The sequence below is a fragment of the Pelophylax lessonae genome (genome assembly GCF_965119305.1).
Source record: "Pelophylax lessonae genome assembly, chromosome: 7".
Lineage (NCBI taxonomy): Eukaryota > Metazoa > Chordata > Amphibia > Anura > Ranidae > Pelophylax > Pelophylax lessonae.
In genome coordinates this window covers 249,789,113-249,805,595 of record NC_138774.1, presented here as the reverse complement: position 1 = coordinate 249,805,595, position 16,483 = coordinate 249,789,113, and the positions used below count along the sequence as shown (strand labels likewise).

General features: G+C 42.7%; 1 protein-coding gene across 1 annotated transcript in view; it reads right to left on the bottom strand.

The window, feature by feature from the left end:
- The window catches only part of L1CAM (L1 cell adhesion molecule), a 1,053,451-nt gene that overhangs the window by 839,633 nt on the left and 197,335 nt on the right, over nt 1-16,483 (bottom strand). Inside the window, exon 4 of the mRNA XM_082263926.1 lies at nt 12,539-12,661. Within this exon, the coding sequence (XP_082120052.1) occupies nt 12,539-12,661 (123 nt within the window). The remainder of the gene's footprint in view (nt 1-12,538; nt 12,662-16,483) is intronic.

The window sequence follows — 16,483 nt, the reverse complement described above, 5'->3', positions numbered from 1 at the left end:
TTTTTCAGTTTTTTATTTGTTAACAAAGTTTGAAATATTCAATAAATTTCGTTCCACTTCATGATTGTGTCCCACTTGTTGATTCTTCACAAAAAATTACAGTTTTATATCTTTATGTTTGAAGCCTGAAATGTGGCAAAAGGTCGCAAAGTTAAAGGGGGCCGAATACTTTCGCAAGGCACTGTATATATATATATATATATATCTGTATATATATATATATATATATATATATATATATATATATATATATATATATATATATATATATATGTTGTGAGGGATTAGCTCGGTGATAGGCGTGGATGACCCCTTTGGGGGTGCGTTTTCACAGAGAGATAGCCGAGAAGTGGTTGCAAACAACACTTTGATTTATTCATGCAATTTACTTCACACAATTGCAAGCCTCAAAACAGCCAAAATAAAATAAAACAAAATAAATCCTTGCCACTGTGGGCGGCTACCTTCTGACACACTGGAACCTATCTAATGAAGTCTGTCCCCAACCTACTGTTGGGCAGACTTTGCTGATCCTACAGCAGACCCTCAATAGTCCATTTATAATCTCTTCACACAGCAAACAGTTCATTTAACATGTCCCTTTTCCTCTTCATATGGAACATGTCCCTTTGTTTCTTCACACTCTTCTCATTGAACACAGTTCATTTGCTTGTCTCTCCACATAGCAAGCAGTGCATTTATTTCTTTCCACATAGAAATAGTTTCTCTTCTCACCTTGAGACGATCCAAGACCTCACTTCGAGTAGTATTCACACTTGTTTACCCTCCTTAGCGCACATCACTTCAGGGGGTCTTCTCCCATGCTCACCAGCTTGTCGGGAGGCACTCATCTGTCTGTCCTCCTCTCCCAGCCCACACGGCGACAGGAGGCAGCAGTCCTCCTCCCATGCCCACATGGCGTCGGGAGGCACATGTATGTCTGTCCTCCTCTCCCAGCCCACACGGCGACAGGAGGCAGCAATCCATAGACTTCCTCTGGACAAATTATAGAGGCCTTCATTTCCTCATTCCGAACAGGTAAAGGCCTTTCAACTTCCTGCTGGCTAGCTCTGTAGCCAACACCCTATAGTAATTAGTGAACTTTCTAAATCAGGTGGAAATGTATCTCCTGCCTGTGACTACATTCCCAGATTTACCTGACTTCCTGTCACATACCCCCCCTCTTGTTTCAACCCTAGGGTTGGGACACAGATTTCCAGGCACGCATGTGTCAAGCACCGCTGACTCTCACTGATAAGCCTCCTATTATCCTCAAGCTTCCGAATGAAACTGTTTCTGTCATCTTCATTGACAGATTTCTCATAAATGTCACACAGTTTGTCTCTCATCTCATATACACATTCCTCAACTGCATTTTTGGCATCATTTCGCTCCTTCTCAAGTTTGTCTTGCATACAAGTTTGTCCTATCCGCCATGGAGGACCGTGTGTAACGCTCCTGCGTTTTACGTATGATGTGGATTTTCAGTAGTCATGTAGAGAAACGCTGAGACACCAATCCCAACTCTCAATGACTCATCATGTGTGGATGATCTCAATTCAGCAAGTAAATACACACACTCAATAAGATGTTTCCTAGAGTGACTTATGTATATAGTAACACAGTGATGATAGGCTGAAGAGACAGGTTGGGTAGAGATGGTAGATGACAGACACTTGAAAGGAAATGTTCTTGAAAGTAAGATAGTAGCAGATGGGATGCAGATAGGTTTAGCAATCATGTATGGTAGCAGATGACAGAGTAGCAGGTGGACATACAAGAGAGATCAACCCAGTGCAAGAACAGGTGGTAGTAGGCTCAAGAGCTAGCAATCTTAGATAATGCAGATGTAGTAATAGTCCTTAGTATGCAGAGCTAGATAGTGTAAGCTTTAGTATAAAGGTTATAGAGGTTTCCCCTGTGGGGTACTTATCACTAATAGCAATGTAGCAGAGGAGAGGTTCGGCAAGAGCGGATGATCCGGTAGCGGGATACAGGGATCAGCGCAGCGTGGTTCCGACAGCGAGGTATGCTTGCAAGCATGAGAGCTTCAAGACAGGTTAGCATCAAGGCACAAAGCAGTTTGAACGAACACATGTGAGTGAGAGCCGGCGATCTAAATAGCCATCCAGTCCGGCGCTCAGTGATGACAGCATCAGTCTTAAAGGTGTATGCGCACCTTACCAAAAGAGAATGGTGGGGCGCATACACTTATGAAAGAGTAATTAGGGTACCCAAAGGTACCAGAACATTACACCGTGATCCATAGGCAACTCAATTTTGCTAGTCTTAATGTCTTCAACATTCTTAAGACGCCTCTCTCTGCAATCAACAAATGATTTCCACAACACTTTGAGAACCTCTGCTTCACTTAGCTTTGTTCCAAGTAGGGACTCTTGACGTCCCTCTGTGACTTGAGTTGCCTCTCCATACAGCTGTACACAATCATTGACTCTTTGTTTCTTGAGCTCAGCTTGCTCTAAGATGCTGTGCAGAGGGCCTTTCGTTTGCGACAACAGGCGGTCACACATTTCTTCAAAGTGACCCCTGTTCATTTTTCCAGCGACATCATCAACTTTCCTTCCACCAACACATGGGTCAAAGGCAACAACACAGTCTATTACAGGTTTCTTCAATGCACTTTCTGCTGAACTATTTGACCACTTAAGGTCACCTAGTTCCTTTTCTCTATCTGAACTCCACATGGAATGTATCTCAAGATCACGATCAAACTTCTGCCACTTATCTTTCACCAGTTCCATTTTGGAAACACTCCCTGAAAGGCACTTATTCATTTGCTTCACGTTTTCACCAACAGACCTAGCCCTCTCCACTAGGTGGTGTTTGCTTTTTCCTCCCAGATTTATATCACTTGCTTTAGTTTTCTCCGCTTTAGTTTTCTCCACTAGGTTTTCAGCCTGAACTGAGAAATCATCATATTTCTTACACAGCACCTTTGTTTGCTGAAGCTCTAATGATACATTTTCCAATGTTTGAAGTTTTTGAAGGAACGGTTTATTCCAAAGGGGTGATTCAAGCCACATGTCATCACTTTTCTGAGGCTCACTCAGGACAGACCCCAAAACACTGATCCTTTTAAAAACTGCATCAAGCACACTATCCCCTCTTTGGGACAGATCCTCTGTTGCCTGTAATTCCTCTTCCAGTTCCTGCAACGGAATCTTCATCTCTTCTACTTGCTGTTCTAAGGCTCGCTTAGACTTTTCTAGCTCCTGAACGCTTTTCTCCACATCATCCTTGGAGCTGACCAAATTTTCCATTTCTGTACACAGCTGTTGGTTAACTCTTTCTAATTCAACCTTACACTCTAGAGCTTCCTCCAAGGAGCGAGCCAAGAACAGGGCTTTTCTCTCGTTATCACGCGCCTCCGTTTTTGCACGGTCGCGTTCGTCTGCATATTTTGCAGAAACAGTCTTCTCCTCACCAAGCATCTGATCAAACTTCTTTTTCACATTTTCAATATTCTCTAATGAACCAACGCTTTCTTCCATGCATTTTTTCATAGCCGCTATCTGAGCTTGCAATGTTGCGACTTGCTCTGATAGGTTTTTCTTTGCTTCCTCCTCCTCTTTTAATTGTTCCAGGACGCCGTTTTTCTCATCTTCCATTTGTTTGAGCTTTGTGCTAAAACTCAGCCTTTGACACCTCTCTTCCTGTAAGAGTTCCTGCGTGTCTTGCAGCTGCGATTCCAAGATAGAAAAATCTTCCGCAATTTCTCTAGATTTGCTGTCTGCTTGAGAAAATTGATTTGTGACATTGTCCAACTCAACCTGCAGTCGGTTTGCCTTCTCTGACAGCTTAGCACACACTCGGTCACCTTCTGACACCTTGACTTGCGATTCCAGAAGCTGCGCCTCTACTTTTTCCCTCTTACGTTCACAATCTCCTTTTCCCTGCATAAGAGCCTTCACCTCATTGGCTAGTTTCTGGGAATGAGACTGTAATTCTGCCACACAGGCTTCTTTCTCCTTTAACTGCTGCTGGAAACATTGGGCTTCACCTTTCCAACTTTCACAGTCTGCACGTAATTCATCTACCACATTGCTCAAAGTGGTGAGCTCATACACAGTACTCAGTAATTTAGCCTCTCTTTCACTTTTCTCGTTGTTGCTGAGAGACAATGTCGTTTTTAGAGCAACATTCTGTTCCTGAGCCCCCTGCAGGTCTATTTTTGTAGCTTCCAAACACTGAAGGCCTTTCAACTTCCTGCTGGCTAGCTTTGTAGCCAACACCCTATAGTAATTAGTGAACTTTCTAAATCAGGTGGAAATGTATCTCCTGCCTGTGACTACATTCCCAGATTTACCTGACTTCCTGTCACAATGTATATATATATATATATATATATATATATATATTTTTTTTTTTTTTTTTCAAAATTGTTTATAGTGCAAAAAAAGAAAGAAAATACACAGAGGTGATCAAATACCACCAAAAGAAAGCTCTATTTGTGGGACAAAAAGGATACAATTTTTTTCGGGTACAGCATCACACGACCGACCAATTGTGAGTTAAAGTAACGCTGTGCTGTATCGCAAAAAATGGCATGGTCATTAAGGGGGTAAAACCTTCCGGTCCAGAAGTGGTTAAGTCAATCTTTTCTAAAGAGAATTTCCCCATGTCTGGTGCACAGCTAATATTGTAACTATCCACAAGAAGGGTAGCAAAGTAGAAACTGGCAACAGCAGGCTTGTGAGTTTAACATCTGCTGTAGTCAAGCTAATGGAATCACTCCTAAAATTAAAAATCATTGGTCACTTAAACACACAATTTGCTGTACCCAAAGTAGCATAGCTTTACTAAGGCAAACCTGACGGAATTTTTATAGTTTATGTTTTGGACCAGGACTAGAAGTTGTACAAGCAAGCCTTAACCCTTGGGTGGCTCAGTGGATATGCAGTTGTTTCAAGCAGGGGTCTCCAAACTATGGCCCCCCAGTTGTTCAGGAACTACAATTCCCATCATGCCTAGTAATGTCTGAATGTCAGAGTTTTGCAGTGCCTCATGGGACGTGTACTTCTGCAACAGCTTGAGGGCCGTAGTTTGGAGATCTCTGGTCTATAGGATAGACATCAGAGTGTGGTTGCAATGGGGGTTCATTCAGAACAGAGACCAGTCACTAGTGGTGTACCACAAGGCTCTTTTCTAGGCCCTATTCTATTTAATTGCTATTGCTGGAGTTGTCTGTAATATGGAACATGATCTGGCATAGCTGGAAAATTGGTCAAAGCAATGGAAAGTGTAGTTCATTGTTTCTTAAGGTAAAAAAATGCTCTTGCAGATAAAATCCCTTGATAGAGTACAATATTGGGAGTACAATGCTGGCTAGAACTACAGAGGAAAAAGATTTGGGAGTACTTATTAATGATGACTGATGATGATATAATGAGCAAACATGACCAGGCATTGGGAAAAGTGAATACAATTCTAAGATGCATCACCAACAGGAGGAAGGAGGTCCTGATTCCCCTATACAGATCTTTTGTTGGACCTAATTTTGAATACTGTGTCCAGTTCTGGAGACCTCACTTAAAAAAGGAGATTGATAAGGTATAACGAGTACAGAAATGAGCAACAAAAATAGTGAAAGGTCTGAGAGATTAAACATATTAGGAGAGACTACAGGAACATACACTAAATTACCAAAGTATTGGGACACCTGCCTTTACACGCACATTAATTAAATGGTATCCCAGTCTCAGTCCGTAGGGTTTAATATTGAGTTGGCCCACCCTTTGCAGCCTCAACGTCTCTGGGAAGGAAAGCCCAACCCTTGAAAAACAACTCCACACCATAATCCCCCCTCTACCAAATGATTTGGACCAGAGCACAAACAAGGTCCATAAAGACATGGATGAGCGAGTTTGGGGTAGAGGAACTTCACTGGCCTGCACAGAGTCCTGACCTCAACCCGATAGAACACCTTTGGGATGAATTAGAGACTGTGAGTCAGTCCTTCTCCAACATTTGTGCCTGACATCACAAATGCGCTTCAGGAAGAATGGTTAAACATTCCCATAGACACTCCTAAACTTTGTGGACAGCCTTCCCAGAAGAGTTGAAGCCTTTATAGCTGCAAACGGTGAGCCAACTCAATATTGAACCCTACGGACTAAGACTGGGATGCCATTAAAGTTCATGCACGTGTAAAGGCAGTTGTCCCAATACTTTTGGTAATATAATGTATGTACAGTTTAGTGTTCATAGTTAGTTACGTGCCCCTGCATATCTTTGCCAAGTGTGCACGAACATTCATAATAAACCCTGCCCAAAAAGTATCTAGCAGTCTAATGTCTATATCACACCAATAGTTTTTCACTATTGGTTTGGTAAGCTTGTTATCATATTTATGGCCTATAGTGAGGTGACCGAGTCAAGTGAAAGCTTGCTGGTCCAAATTCTGCATTATTGAGGAGCCTGGGTTTTAGGAGTCCAGGAGTGCTCTACATGGGATCTAGAGGTGCTTACTAATCAGTGCAAGAAGCATGTTGTTCTTGTTTTTCCTCCTACATATGGGGTTGATTTACTAAAGGCAAATAGATTTTGCACTTTGCAAGTGCAGTTGCTCCAAAGCTGAGTAAATGAGGTGAAGCTTCACATTGCAAAGAATATCCAATCACATTGAAGAAAAAATAAAAATACAGCACTTTTGCTTTTACATGATTGCATGATGGAAATCAGCATAATTTCCCCTCATTCGCTTTACAAAGAATACCGAATTACAAGCAAGAGAAATAAAAAAATCAACCCCATTGACTTAGTAAAGGTAAATAGACTGTGCACTCTGAAAGTGCAGTTGCTGCAGAGCTTAGTAAATGTGGCAAAGGTCTGCTGACTTCCAATATATTCAAGCAAAAAATTTTGTTTTTTTATTTCTCTTTCTTGTGAGTCGGGATTTTTTGTAAAGTGATGCTTTACCCCATATACTAAGCTCTGGAGCCACTTTACTTGCTAAGTGCAGTCTATTTGCTTTTAGTAAATTAACCCCAATAGCTTTAAATTATACCACTGTGCAAAAGGGAAAAGAAAGAAACAGACTAGCAGTGTGCTGAACACTAAGTTCCCTGTAAGAGGGTCCCCAATGCTTCAACCCATTTCAACAGGCTGGCGTCTGTTGTGGCCACCTTTCAAGAAATCTGGAAAAACGCCTTCTCTGATTCCAGCACCAGACTGGAAATCCACACACTAAGGGAAGCCTGATTTTATTTGTCAGGCAAATAGGATGATCCAGATGGAATTTGCTTGTCCCACACAGCCAAACTGTTGAGTTGCAATGATCTAGATTAAAAATGGTTATATGGTACTGCCCCAAAGAAGGCTACCATCAGGCCCAATACCCTTATGTGAAAGCAAATGGTAGGGTGTCCCTTGGATTCCAAGATCCAAACATACAAGCAGAGGGCAGGCAGTGGTCCAAATAACCCAAGGCTAAACAAAAGAGCCCTAATTGGGTCACAGGAGCCCCATCTGAAATAAAGATGTAATGAAAAACACCCCTTAAGAGAGAACAGCCCCTCCTAAACATCAGCCTGCAAAACCTTGCTGCCAAAAGAAGCATCCACAGATTTCAAAGTATCTACTTTGTAGAATTTGGTAAAAGTATGCACCAGCAACCAAGTGGCCACCTTGCAAACTTGAGAAACTGACGCTTGATAACGGAAGGCCCAAGAAGTACTCGGCGCCGGGTAGAATACACAGTGACAGGGAAAGGAGGAACCTGGGCTTTAATAGAATAGGCCTGAGTCACTGTCTGTCTGATCCATTTGGAGATGATAGCTGAAGCTGAGATGGTAGCTGAAGAAGAGGCCAGCCCTTTTCTTGGTCCTTGTGTAACCACAAAAAAGGGAGTCTGATCTCTGAAAGGACACCGTAGCTGCCAGATACACCTAAATCGCCCGAACCACATCCAAGGTATGCAAAGCAAATTCCTTGGGATGAGCCAGCTTGAGACACAAGGAAGGCAACACAATGTCCTCATTCAAATGGAAGTCAGAGACCATTTTGAGCAGGAATAATTGACAGGGATGAAGAACCACTTTATCTCTATGGACTACCAAACAGGGACTATGACAGGATAGTGCCGCCAACTCTGAAACCCTGCGGGAATTTCCTGAATATGCTCTAATGGAGGTTTCTAGAGAACTGAAAGCACTACATTTAAATCCCATGGTGGCAAAAGAGACCGTACAGGTGGAGCCACATGTCAAACCCCCTGAATGAAGGTATGAACAAAAGAGTACGTGGCTAGGGGTCGCTGAAAGAAGATTGCCAATGCAGACATCTGGCCGTTGATGGTACGCAAGGCCAACTTCTGCTCAACGCCCCGTTGAAGAAAGGCTGCGACACAGAAAAAGAGCGAAGATGAGTGCCAATTGACTCACACCATGAAATGTACGCTTTCTACGTACAATGGTGTATCTTGCTGGAAGAAGACTTCCTCACCTTCACTATAGTAGGGATCACTGATCCAGACATACCTCTATCCCTCAGTACATGACTTTCATTAACTAAGCCATTTAAAACCAAGGACAGTAAAACAGGATGGTAGATCAGCCCTTGGGATAACTGGTCTTTTTTGAGAGGTAGCCCCCAAGGGATGTTTACAGCCCCCAGAACGATTAGACCCTCGCCCTTGATTCCTCACATGAATAGTGGAAGAAGCTTGAGCTGAGGATGACACTGGCATTACTGTGCCCCTAGACGTCTGTGGCGTCTACCAGAGCAACACGTCACCTTGCCACAAACCTCCTGTGGAGCTGAACCTGCTAAAGGAGCTGCATCCAGGACTGTGCAAACAGAACTGTCTTGAAGGTGGATACCACCAGACTCAGAACATGTATGCAAGTCGGGAGAGAGAACTGTCTGTATGACAGCAGCCAGCGAATCATGACCTGTGGTTCCTGAAGTTTGTGCAGAGGAAGTACCCTGGTCAGAATTAAAATTAGACCTAGGTAATTCAATTTGCTGGAGAGGGATAGGGGGACCTTAGGTAGTTAGGACATCACCGAACCTTTGCAGGAATTATCTCAGTCCTGGGAGCGTGAAGTTATTTTCTGTGGGCTGAGAAGGAGGGCTCCCATCTGCGATGAGGCTCCTTCCCTTTCCTATACTGCGCCAGAAAACTAACCCCCCCCGTGAGACCCCTAATGTCTTATAGAGTAGCCCCAGACAGACGATCACCTTGAAAGGGCAGATCAATGAAAGCTTTTTTAGAGGTTTGGTCTGCGAACTTAAGCCACAGCACGCGCCTAATCGCCACCGCTAAAACAGATCGTTTGGACAGCACAGGAGCTGTATCCAAAGCTGCATCACAAATAAACTGCAGCTCATGGACCAACTGGTCCGCTAAATCAACATAATCAGCAAGAACCTGGTCACCCCCCCCAGGCCCTGGCACAAAAGCTTTGCCCATTTAACTAGAGTCTGAGACACCAGGGCTGAGGCCAAGACTGGCCGCAATGCTGCGTGCCACAGCCTCCATTTTTCTGTCAGCCGGGTCTTTGAAGGACGGTAAGTCCACTACTGGGATCATGGTTGCTTTATTCAACCTGGAAACAGGAGGGTCCACTTTTTAAAAGTGATTCCTCAAAGGGGTAACGTACTGCAAAACGTTTGGGGACCACAAAGGGTAACTTTGATTGTTACCATTCCTTAAAGGTAAACCTATTAAAATAAGGCACATAAGGAAACACCTTTGAAGTGTAAGGTGACTTATGCATACCAAAACACACAGCCACGTCCGTAGCCACATCAGCCGTATCCTCCATTTTTTAAGTCTCATGCACTGCAGTAATCAGTGAATCTACAAGCACTTTTTCATTCGCTGCTGCGACCATGGAGGAGCCGTCCTCACTATTGGACGGATCTGGGGGTGTGATATCAAGCCTCCCTGGACGGGCCACATCCACGGCAGCATCAGGTGCAGAATCAGATGAGACAGACTGAGCAGGGAAGGCGGGGGTTGCTTCCTCCTGGGCCTTTGCCCACACGGGAGTGGGAATTATTCATGAAGCCAGGTTTCAGTGACATAAAGTAGATTAAAGAAAGTAGTGACAAAGAGGTTGTGAAAAGCGGTGAGTTTGTTGCAGACAGAGCGGTCATTCCAGAAAGGGAGGCTGGTTTTGGGAAGAAGAGGAATGGAGACTAAATTACGTAGATTGCTACTGATGCCAGAGGATGTGGGGTGATGGTGATGGGTGCGTTGGGTACAGTTAATTAAGGGAGGCCACGGGTTTGAGGGTATATCTCCAGAGGTTAGGAGAAGCAGAAGAGTGAGGGAGGTAACATGAGAGTATGATTTATATGAAGGGACATACATAACTCAGCATCCTGGGATTAGAATTAGGAGTAGGTGATGAGTGCAGTAATAAGGAGAGAGCAAAAGTGAGGGTGATATATACAGATTGCGGGTGGAGAAGAGGGGTGAAGGAAAGAGTTTAAGGAGAGAGGCCGCAACTGTGAAAAGGAGAGGTAAAGAGCTCATGTTTCAGAGAGGAAGGAGAGCAGAATTGGAAAAAATGTCACCAGCAGTCTGGTGATTTTTAAAGTAATTTGCTGTCGAAGTTTGCTTTGTGCAATTACAAGAGCAGAAGTGCCACCTAAATAAAGAACAACACTTTATTAGAACAAAGCAAAAATAGGGACCAAGAGAGGTTCCAGAAAAGCGGGACTATACCGGCATATAATGGTTGCAGGAATACAAGACACCACTGATATATAAAAATATGTATTTATTTTATTATAAATAAAAACAGATGTAACATTGAACATTAAGACATACAGTACATGAGACAAAAATGTATAGGTCCGTGTGTATGAAAATAGCGGGAAATACCAAATATACCACACCAACGGATCCCAGTTTATATGCAGGCTATTGGTCCCTGGATAATCCGACGTGTTTCGCATTCATTGCTTCATCAGGGCACTACAAAGACCAAATAGGTGCTGAACTCAATATAGGACAGACAGGGTGAGAAGAAGCCTTCTTTGCAGGCGTCGGGAGCTCATATGTGTGGATTCTAAGGTGGTGATAAGTCTGTTGCTGAATAGGCCCCAAAGCTTCACAATCATGATATGTAGGGGAATTGCCCCAAAATATACCAAAAAAGATGCTATATATATCTCATAAATGAGAAGGAAGAGGGCTAGTAATTTAAAACTAGAACTCCAAAATATGAGGTCATTTGAAAATGATGTCCATATAACATCCACCAGGGGGTTTGCCTCCTAGAATCAAGCAAATCAGAAGAGAAAACCCCTAGGATGGTGCCATAAAGATCAGCAATGCAATTAAGCAACTCCACCTCGCTGTAATGAAAACACCCGCTGTCTCCTAAAAAAAACACTTTATTTGAAGAACCCCAGCATGCATCTCCCTGGCCTGTGTCCCCCATGAAGGCGCTCTGGTTTTTTACTGTGATGGGTGTGGATGGAATTTGCCTAACAATCAATCAGGAGTTAATTCCAGGCACACAGTTGACACAGAAAACTTTTGACATCACTATCAAACTTCAAGAGGACCAAGAGGGCAGGGTTGTAAAGATAAGGCAGCCCATAATTTAGATAAGAAACTTAAAATTAAAATAAACATCAAAATAATGTGAACATGTCCACAGATGGATGTGAAACAGCAATAACATAATTGCAAAGTTTACTAAAGAGACATCTGAAAAGCAGTCAGTCTGTATTCAGTTTAAGGTGGATGGGAGCAGTAGAAATATACAGTAAATGCAGGATTACCAAATAGACATTTGAAAGGCAGTCAGTCTGTATTCAGTTTAAGGTGGAGGGGAGCAACAGGAATATACAGTAAATGCAGGATTACCAAATAGACATTTGAAAAGTAGTCAGCCTGTATTCAGTTTAATGTGGAGGGGAGCTGATTGTGCTTTCTACTGATAAGGAGGGAGCCAGGTAGGCAACAATGGAGACTGAAACCAGTCTTTTATCTTGCATAACATAGCAGATTATAGAACTATTAGTGGCTCTATCTAATTTCTCATTACAGTAGATACAGCAGATACCATACCGAGGTTGTGTTTGTACAGTATACAGTATAGTGTTCATAGTGTACAATATTTAGAATATATATATTTTCTATACTTTGCTATACATTTGAGCAGAAATTGTGTTCTCCCATGTCCTCCTGAGTAGCTCTGTTAAATGTGTTGAAGCAAGTGGGATCCCCGGGACAAGCCCAACAAGAGATTCATGAGTAGGATGACCTTATTATATACAGCAGCCCCTTAAATAAAGAGTCATGACAACTGCTAAATTTTTAATTGTGTTGTCTTGTACATTATGTTTTCATAATGTGTTAAAAAAATATATACATTTTTAATTTATTTGGTATGTGGTGCTTGGGCACTCTAAAATTCCATTCTAATTTTGGAATTCTTTGAATTATGGTTTAGGATGTGTTGCTATTATCTTGGCTCGTTCTAACTCTTTACAAAAAAAGTATCATTATAAAAATACATTTATAGGCAATAGATGGAAACTGGTTTGTACTCACTGCTGTTCATCCAGAAGATACGTGGGGGAACAGCACTTTTCGGAGGGTTACAAGGCAATTCCACAGAATCTCCTTCTTCAACCTCAACAGGTTTTATGATTTCTTTCTGCCATTTAGGGGTGGCTAGAGGAAGGTAAGATGTAAATTTTAAAAAATATTTTATTACACATAAGCTTACTTTTGTAGACAAAATATTTAAAATGACTGAAAGATAGCATGATAATTTACAGTGATCAAGTGTTTATTAGGAAACAGACATGTTAGCTGGAGGTTTCCCAAACATCTCTACAACTGCCTCAAAATTGACATGCAATGAAAACTGTTGTATCTATTGGAGGAGAGGGCCTGGGAAGAGAGGGGGTGGGAGGAATAACCAGAATGGATCACACCATTCTCTAGCAGGTAAAATCACTACAGCCCCAGAGGTCTAGTCTTCACCCAAGCCTCCCTAATCTTCTCAAATTTATGAGGGCACTTTCCACTCATATAGGTGAGCTTATAGAGAGGCATGACCGAGTCTGCCAGCGACATCCACTGTTAAACTGTAGGGGGGGAGGGGGTCAGCCTGCCTCCACTAGGACAGGATGGACTTACTGGCATAAAAAGCTGTATAGAATTTCTTGCATGTGTGTTGGGAGTTGCATCGTCACATATACCCAGTAAGAGTACCTTTGGATCGATAGGAACAGATAACCGTCCCACAGAATTGATCACATCACCTCTCTCCAGAATTGTTGAATTAATGGACAAGACCACACTACATGTATAAATGTGCCAGTCTCGGTCTAGCATTTGGGGCACTGTTCAGATCTAGTAGGGTAAATTCTCAAAAGCTTTAATGGAGTGTAATACGCCCTGTGAATACATTTAAGTTGGATGTATCTGTATCTAGCTAAAATGACTAGTGGAATAAACTGCAGGAGTCCCTCATTGCAGTCCTCAGAAGTAAGGGAGGATATATCTCCCTGTCTTTTATTAAACAAGTCTACATTGTGACTCGAGATCCTAAGATATAAGGATGATTGAATTCTGTTGGCATAGCTCTTCTGAATCAGTCGAGAGAGCCAGAAGCATCAGGGAGATCCAATAGGGTGTCATCTGCATATAAAGAGATTTTGTCCATCAGGGGACCCATTGAAAGACTTGCAATCTCAGAGCAGATAATGATGGCAAGAGGTTCCATGGCAAGGGCAAATAAATCAGGGGATAGGGGGCATCCCTGTCTGGTACCTCTTGTGAGTTGGAACGATGAGGACAGAAGACCATTGGTTCTAACTCTGGCAGTGGGAGATTTGTATAATTGGATCAAGGACACAAATCTAGGCCCAAAGCCAAAGTTTCGGAGCACCTGCCAAAGGTAGACCCATTCCACTGAGTCAAAGGCCTTCTCTGCATCCAGAGAGGCCACCACCCCAGGGGAGTCACCGCTCGAACATAGACCAAATTAGTGTAGAAGCGTTGAAGGTTAATGTCAGTGCCTTTCCCTGGCATAAAGCCAGTTTGATCACCATGAACTAAATATAAGATTACAGAGTTGAGGTGGTTAGCTAGAATCTTAGCCAAGGGGGAGGGGGGGGGGGAGGAGAGAGTGGTGTCAATCTCAGTGCAGCAAGTAAATAAAAGGCAGTTTATTGCAATAAAAACACTCACATAATGTAGTATGATATAAGCATGGAATGCATGGGGCACGCTGTAGTGGTGGAGTTCTGGTGGAGAACAGATGTCCTGTGTATCCCCGCGTTCTGACCGTTCCGGTGGAACCCGGGGCTCCAGGTACAGGGAGGAGAGGAGGAAGAGCTGTCGTCTCCGGTGGACTCGAGTGGCAGCGATGGGCGTGTCCTGGCGCGCATTCGGAGCATACATGCTCCTTCACCAGGCCTCCTGGGCGGCCAATGCAATAGTGGTTATATGGATACAGCGAAGCAGGCGGGTTGGGAAGGGAACATCCTGATCCCGCCCACCTCTTACTAAGCCAAAAAGCCACACTGTGCTACCACGAATAGCCCTGGGGGTGGACACATAATAAAAATGGATGACATAAATGAGTTTGTGAATCAAGCATTGGTGAGGATATAAGAAAAAATAAATGGTAATGTTATGGTGATGTTAATTGATTGAATCATTATATGAAGAAAAGATATGAGAATTATAAAAAGTATAAAATATGTATCAATATTGTTTAAAAAATATTAAAAAAATGTATATGTATATATATATATATATATATATATATATATATATATAGTGTGTATCTCACAAAAGTGAGTACACCCCTCACGTTTTTGTAAATATTTTATTATAACTTTTCATGTTACGACACTGAAGAAATTACACTTTGCTACAATGTAAAGTTGTGAGTGTACAGCTTGTATAACAGTGTACATTTGCTGTCCCCTCAAAATATCTCAACACACAGCCATTTCTGTCTAAACCGCTGGCAACAAAAGTGAGTACACCCCTAATTGAAAATGTCCAAATTGGGCCCAAAGTGTCAATATTTTGTGTGGCCACCATTATTTTCCAGCACTGCCTTAACCCTCTTGGGCATGGAGTTCACCAGAGCTTCACAGGTTGCCACTGGAGTCCTCTTCCACTCCTCTATGACGACATCATGGAGCTGGTGGATGTTAGAGACCTTGCGCTCCTCCACCTTCTGTTTGAGGATGCCCCACAGATGCTCAATAGGGTTTAGGTCTAGAGATATGCTTGGCCAGTCCATCACCTTTACCCTCAGCTTCTTTAGCAAGGCAGTGGCCGTCTTGGAGGTGTGTTTGGGGTCGTTATCATATTGAAATACTGTCCTGCGGCCCAGTCTCTGAAGGGAGGGGATCATGCTCTGCTTCAGTATGTCACAGTACATGTTTGCATTCATGATTCCCTCAATGAACTGTAGCTCCCCAGTGCCGGCAGCACAAGATGATGAACAAGAAAGCCCGCAAACAGTTTGCTGAAGACAAGCAGATTAAGGACATAGATTAGAGCCATGTCCTGTGGTCTGATGAGACCAAGATAAACATATTTGGTTCAGATGGTGTCAAGCGTGTGTGGCGGCAACCAGGTGAGGAGTATAAAGACAAGTGCGTCTTGCCTACAGTCAAGCATGGTGGTGGGAGTAATATTGTCTGGGGCTGCATGAGTGCTGCCGGCACAGAGGAGCTACAGTTCATCCAGGGAACCATGAATGCCAACATGTACTGTGACATACTGAAGCAGAGCATGATCCCCTCCCTTTGGTGACTGGGCTGCAGGGCAGTATTCCAATATGATAACGACCCTAAACACACCTCTAAAACAACCACTGCTTTGCTAAAGAAGCTGAGGGTAAAGGTGATGGCCAAGCATGTCTCCAGACCTAAACCCTACTGAGCATCTGTGAGGCATCCTCAAATGGAAGAAGGAGGAGCGCAAGGTCTCTAACATCTACCAGCTCCGTGATGTCTTCATGGAGGAGTGGAAGAGGACTCCAGTGACAACCTGTGAAGCTCAGGTGAACTCCATGCCGAAGAGGGTTCAGGCAGTGCTGGAAAATAATGGTGGCCACACAAAATAGACACTTTGGGACGAATTTGGACATTTTCACTTAGGGGTGTACTCACTTTTGTGGTTTAGACATTAATGGCTGTGTGTTGAGTTATTTTGAGGGGACAGAAAATTTACACTGTTATACAAGCTGTACATTCATTACTTTACATTGTAGCAAAGTGTCATTTCTTCAGTGTTGTCACATGAAAAGATATAATAAAATATTTACACAAATGTAAGGGGTGTACTCACTTTGTGAAATACTGTATATAAGAAGTATTTGAAGAAAATATATATATATAAAAAATGTATAAAAAATTATTTTATGAAAAAATTAATTGATGTGTTTGATAATTCATAGAACTCAGGTGGGATAAGGAAAATGAAGCGAGTTGAAAGATACAGATTGTAAATTAAATTAGT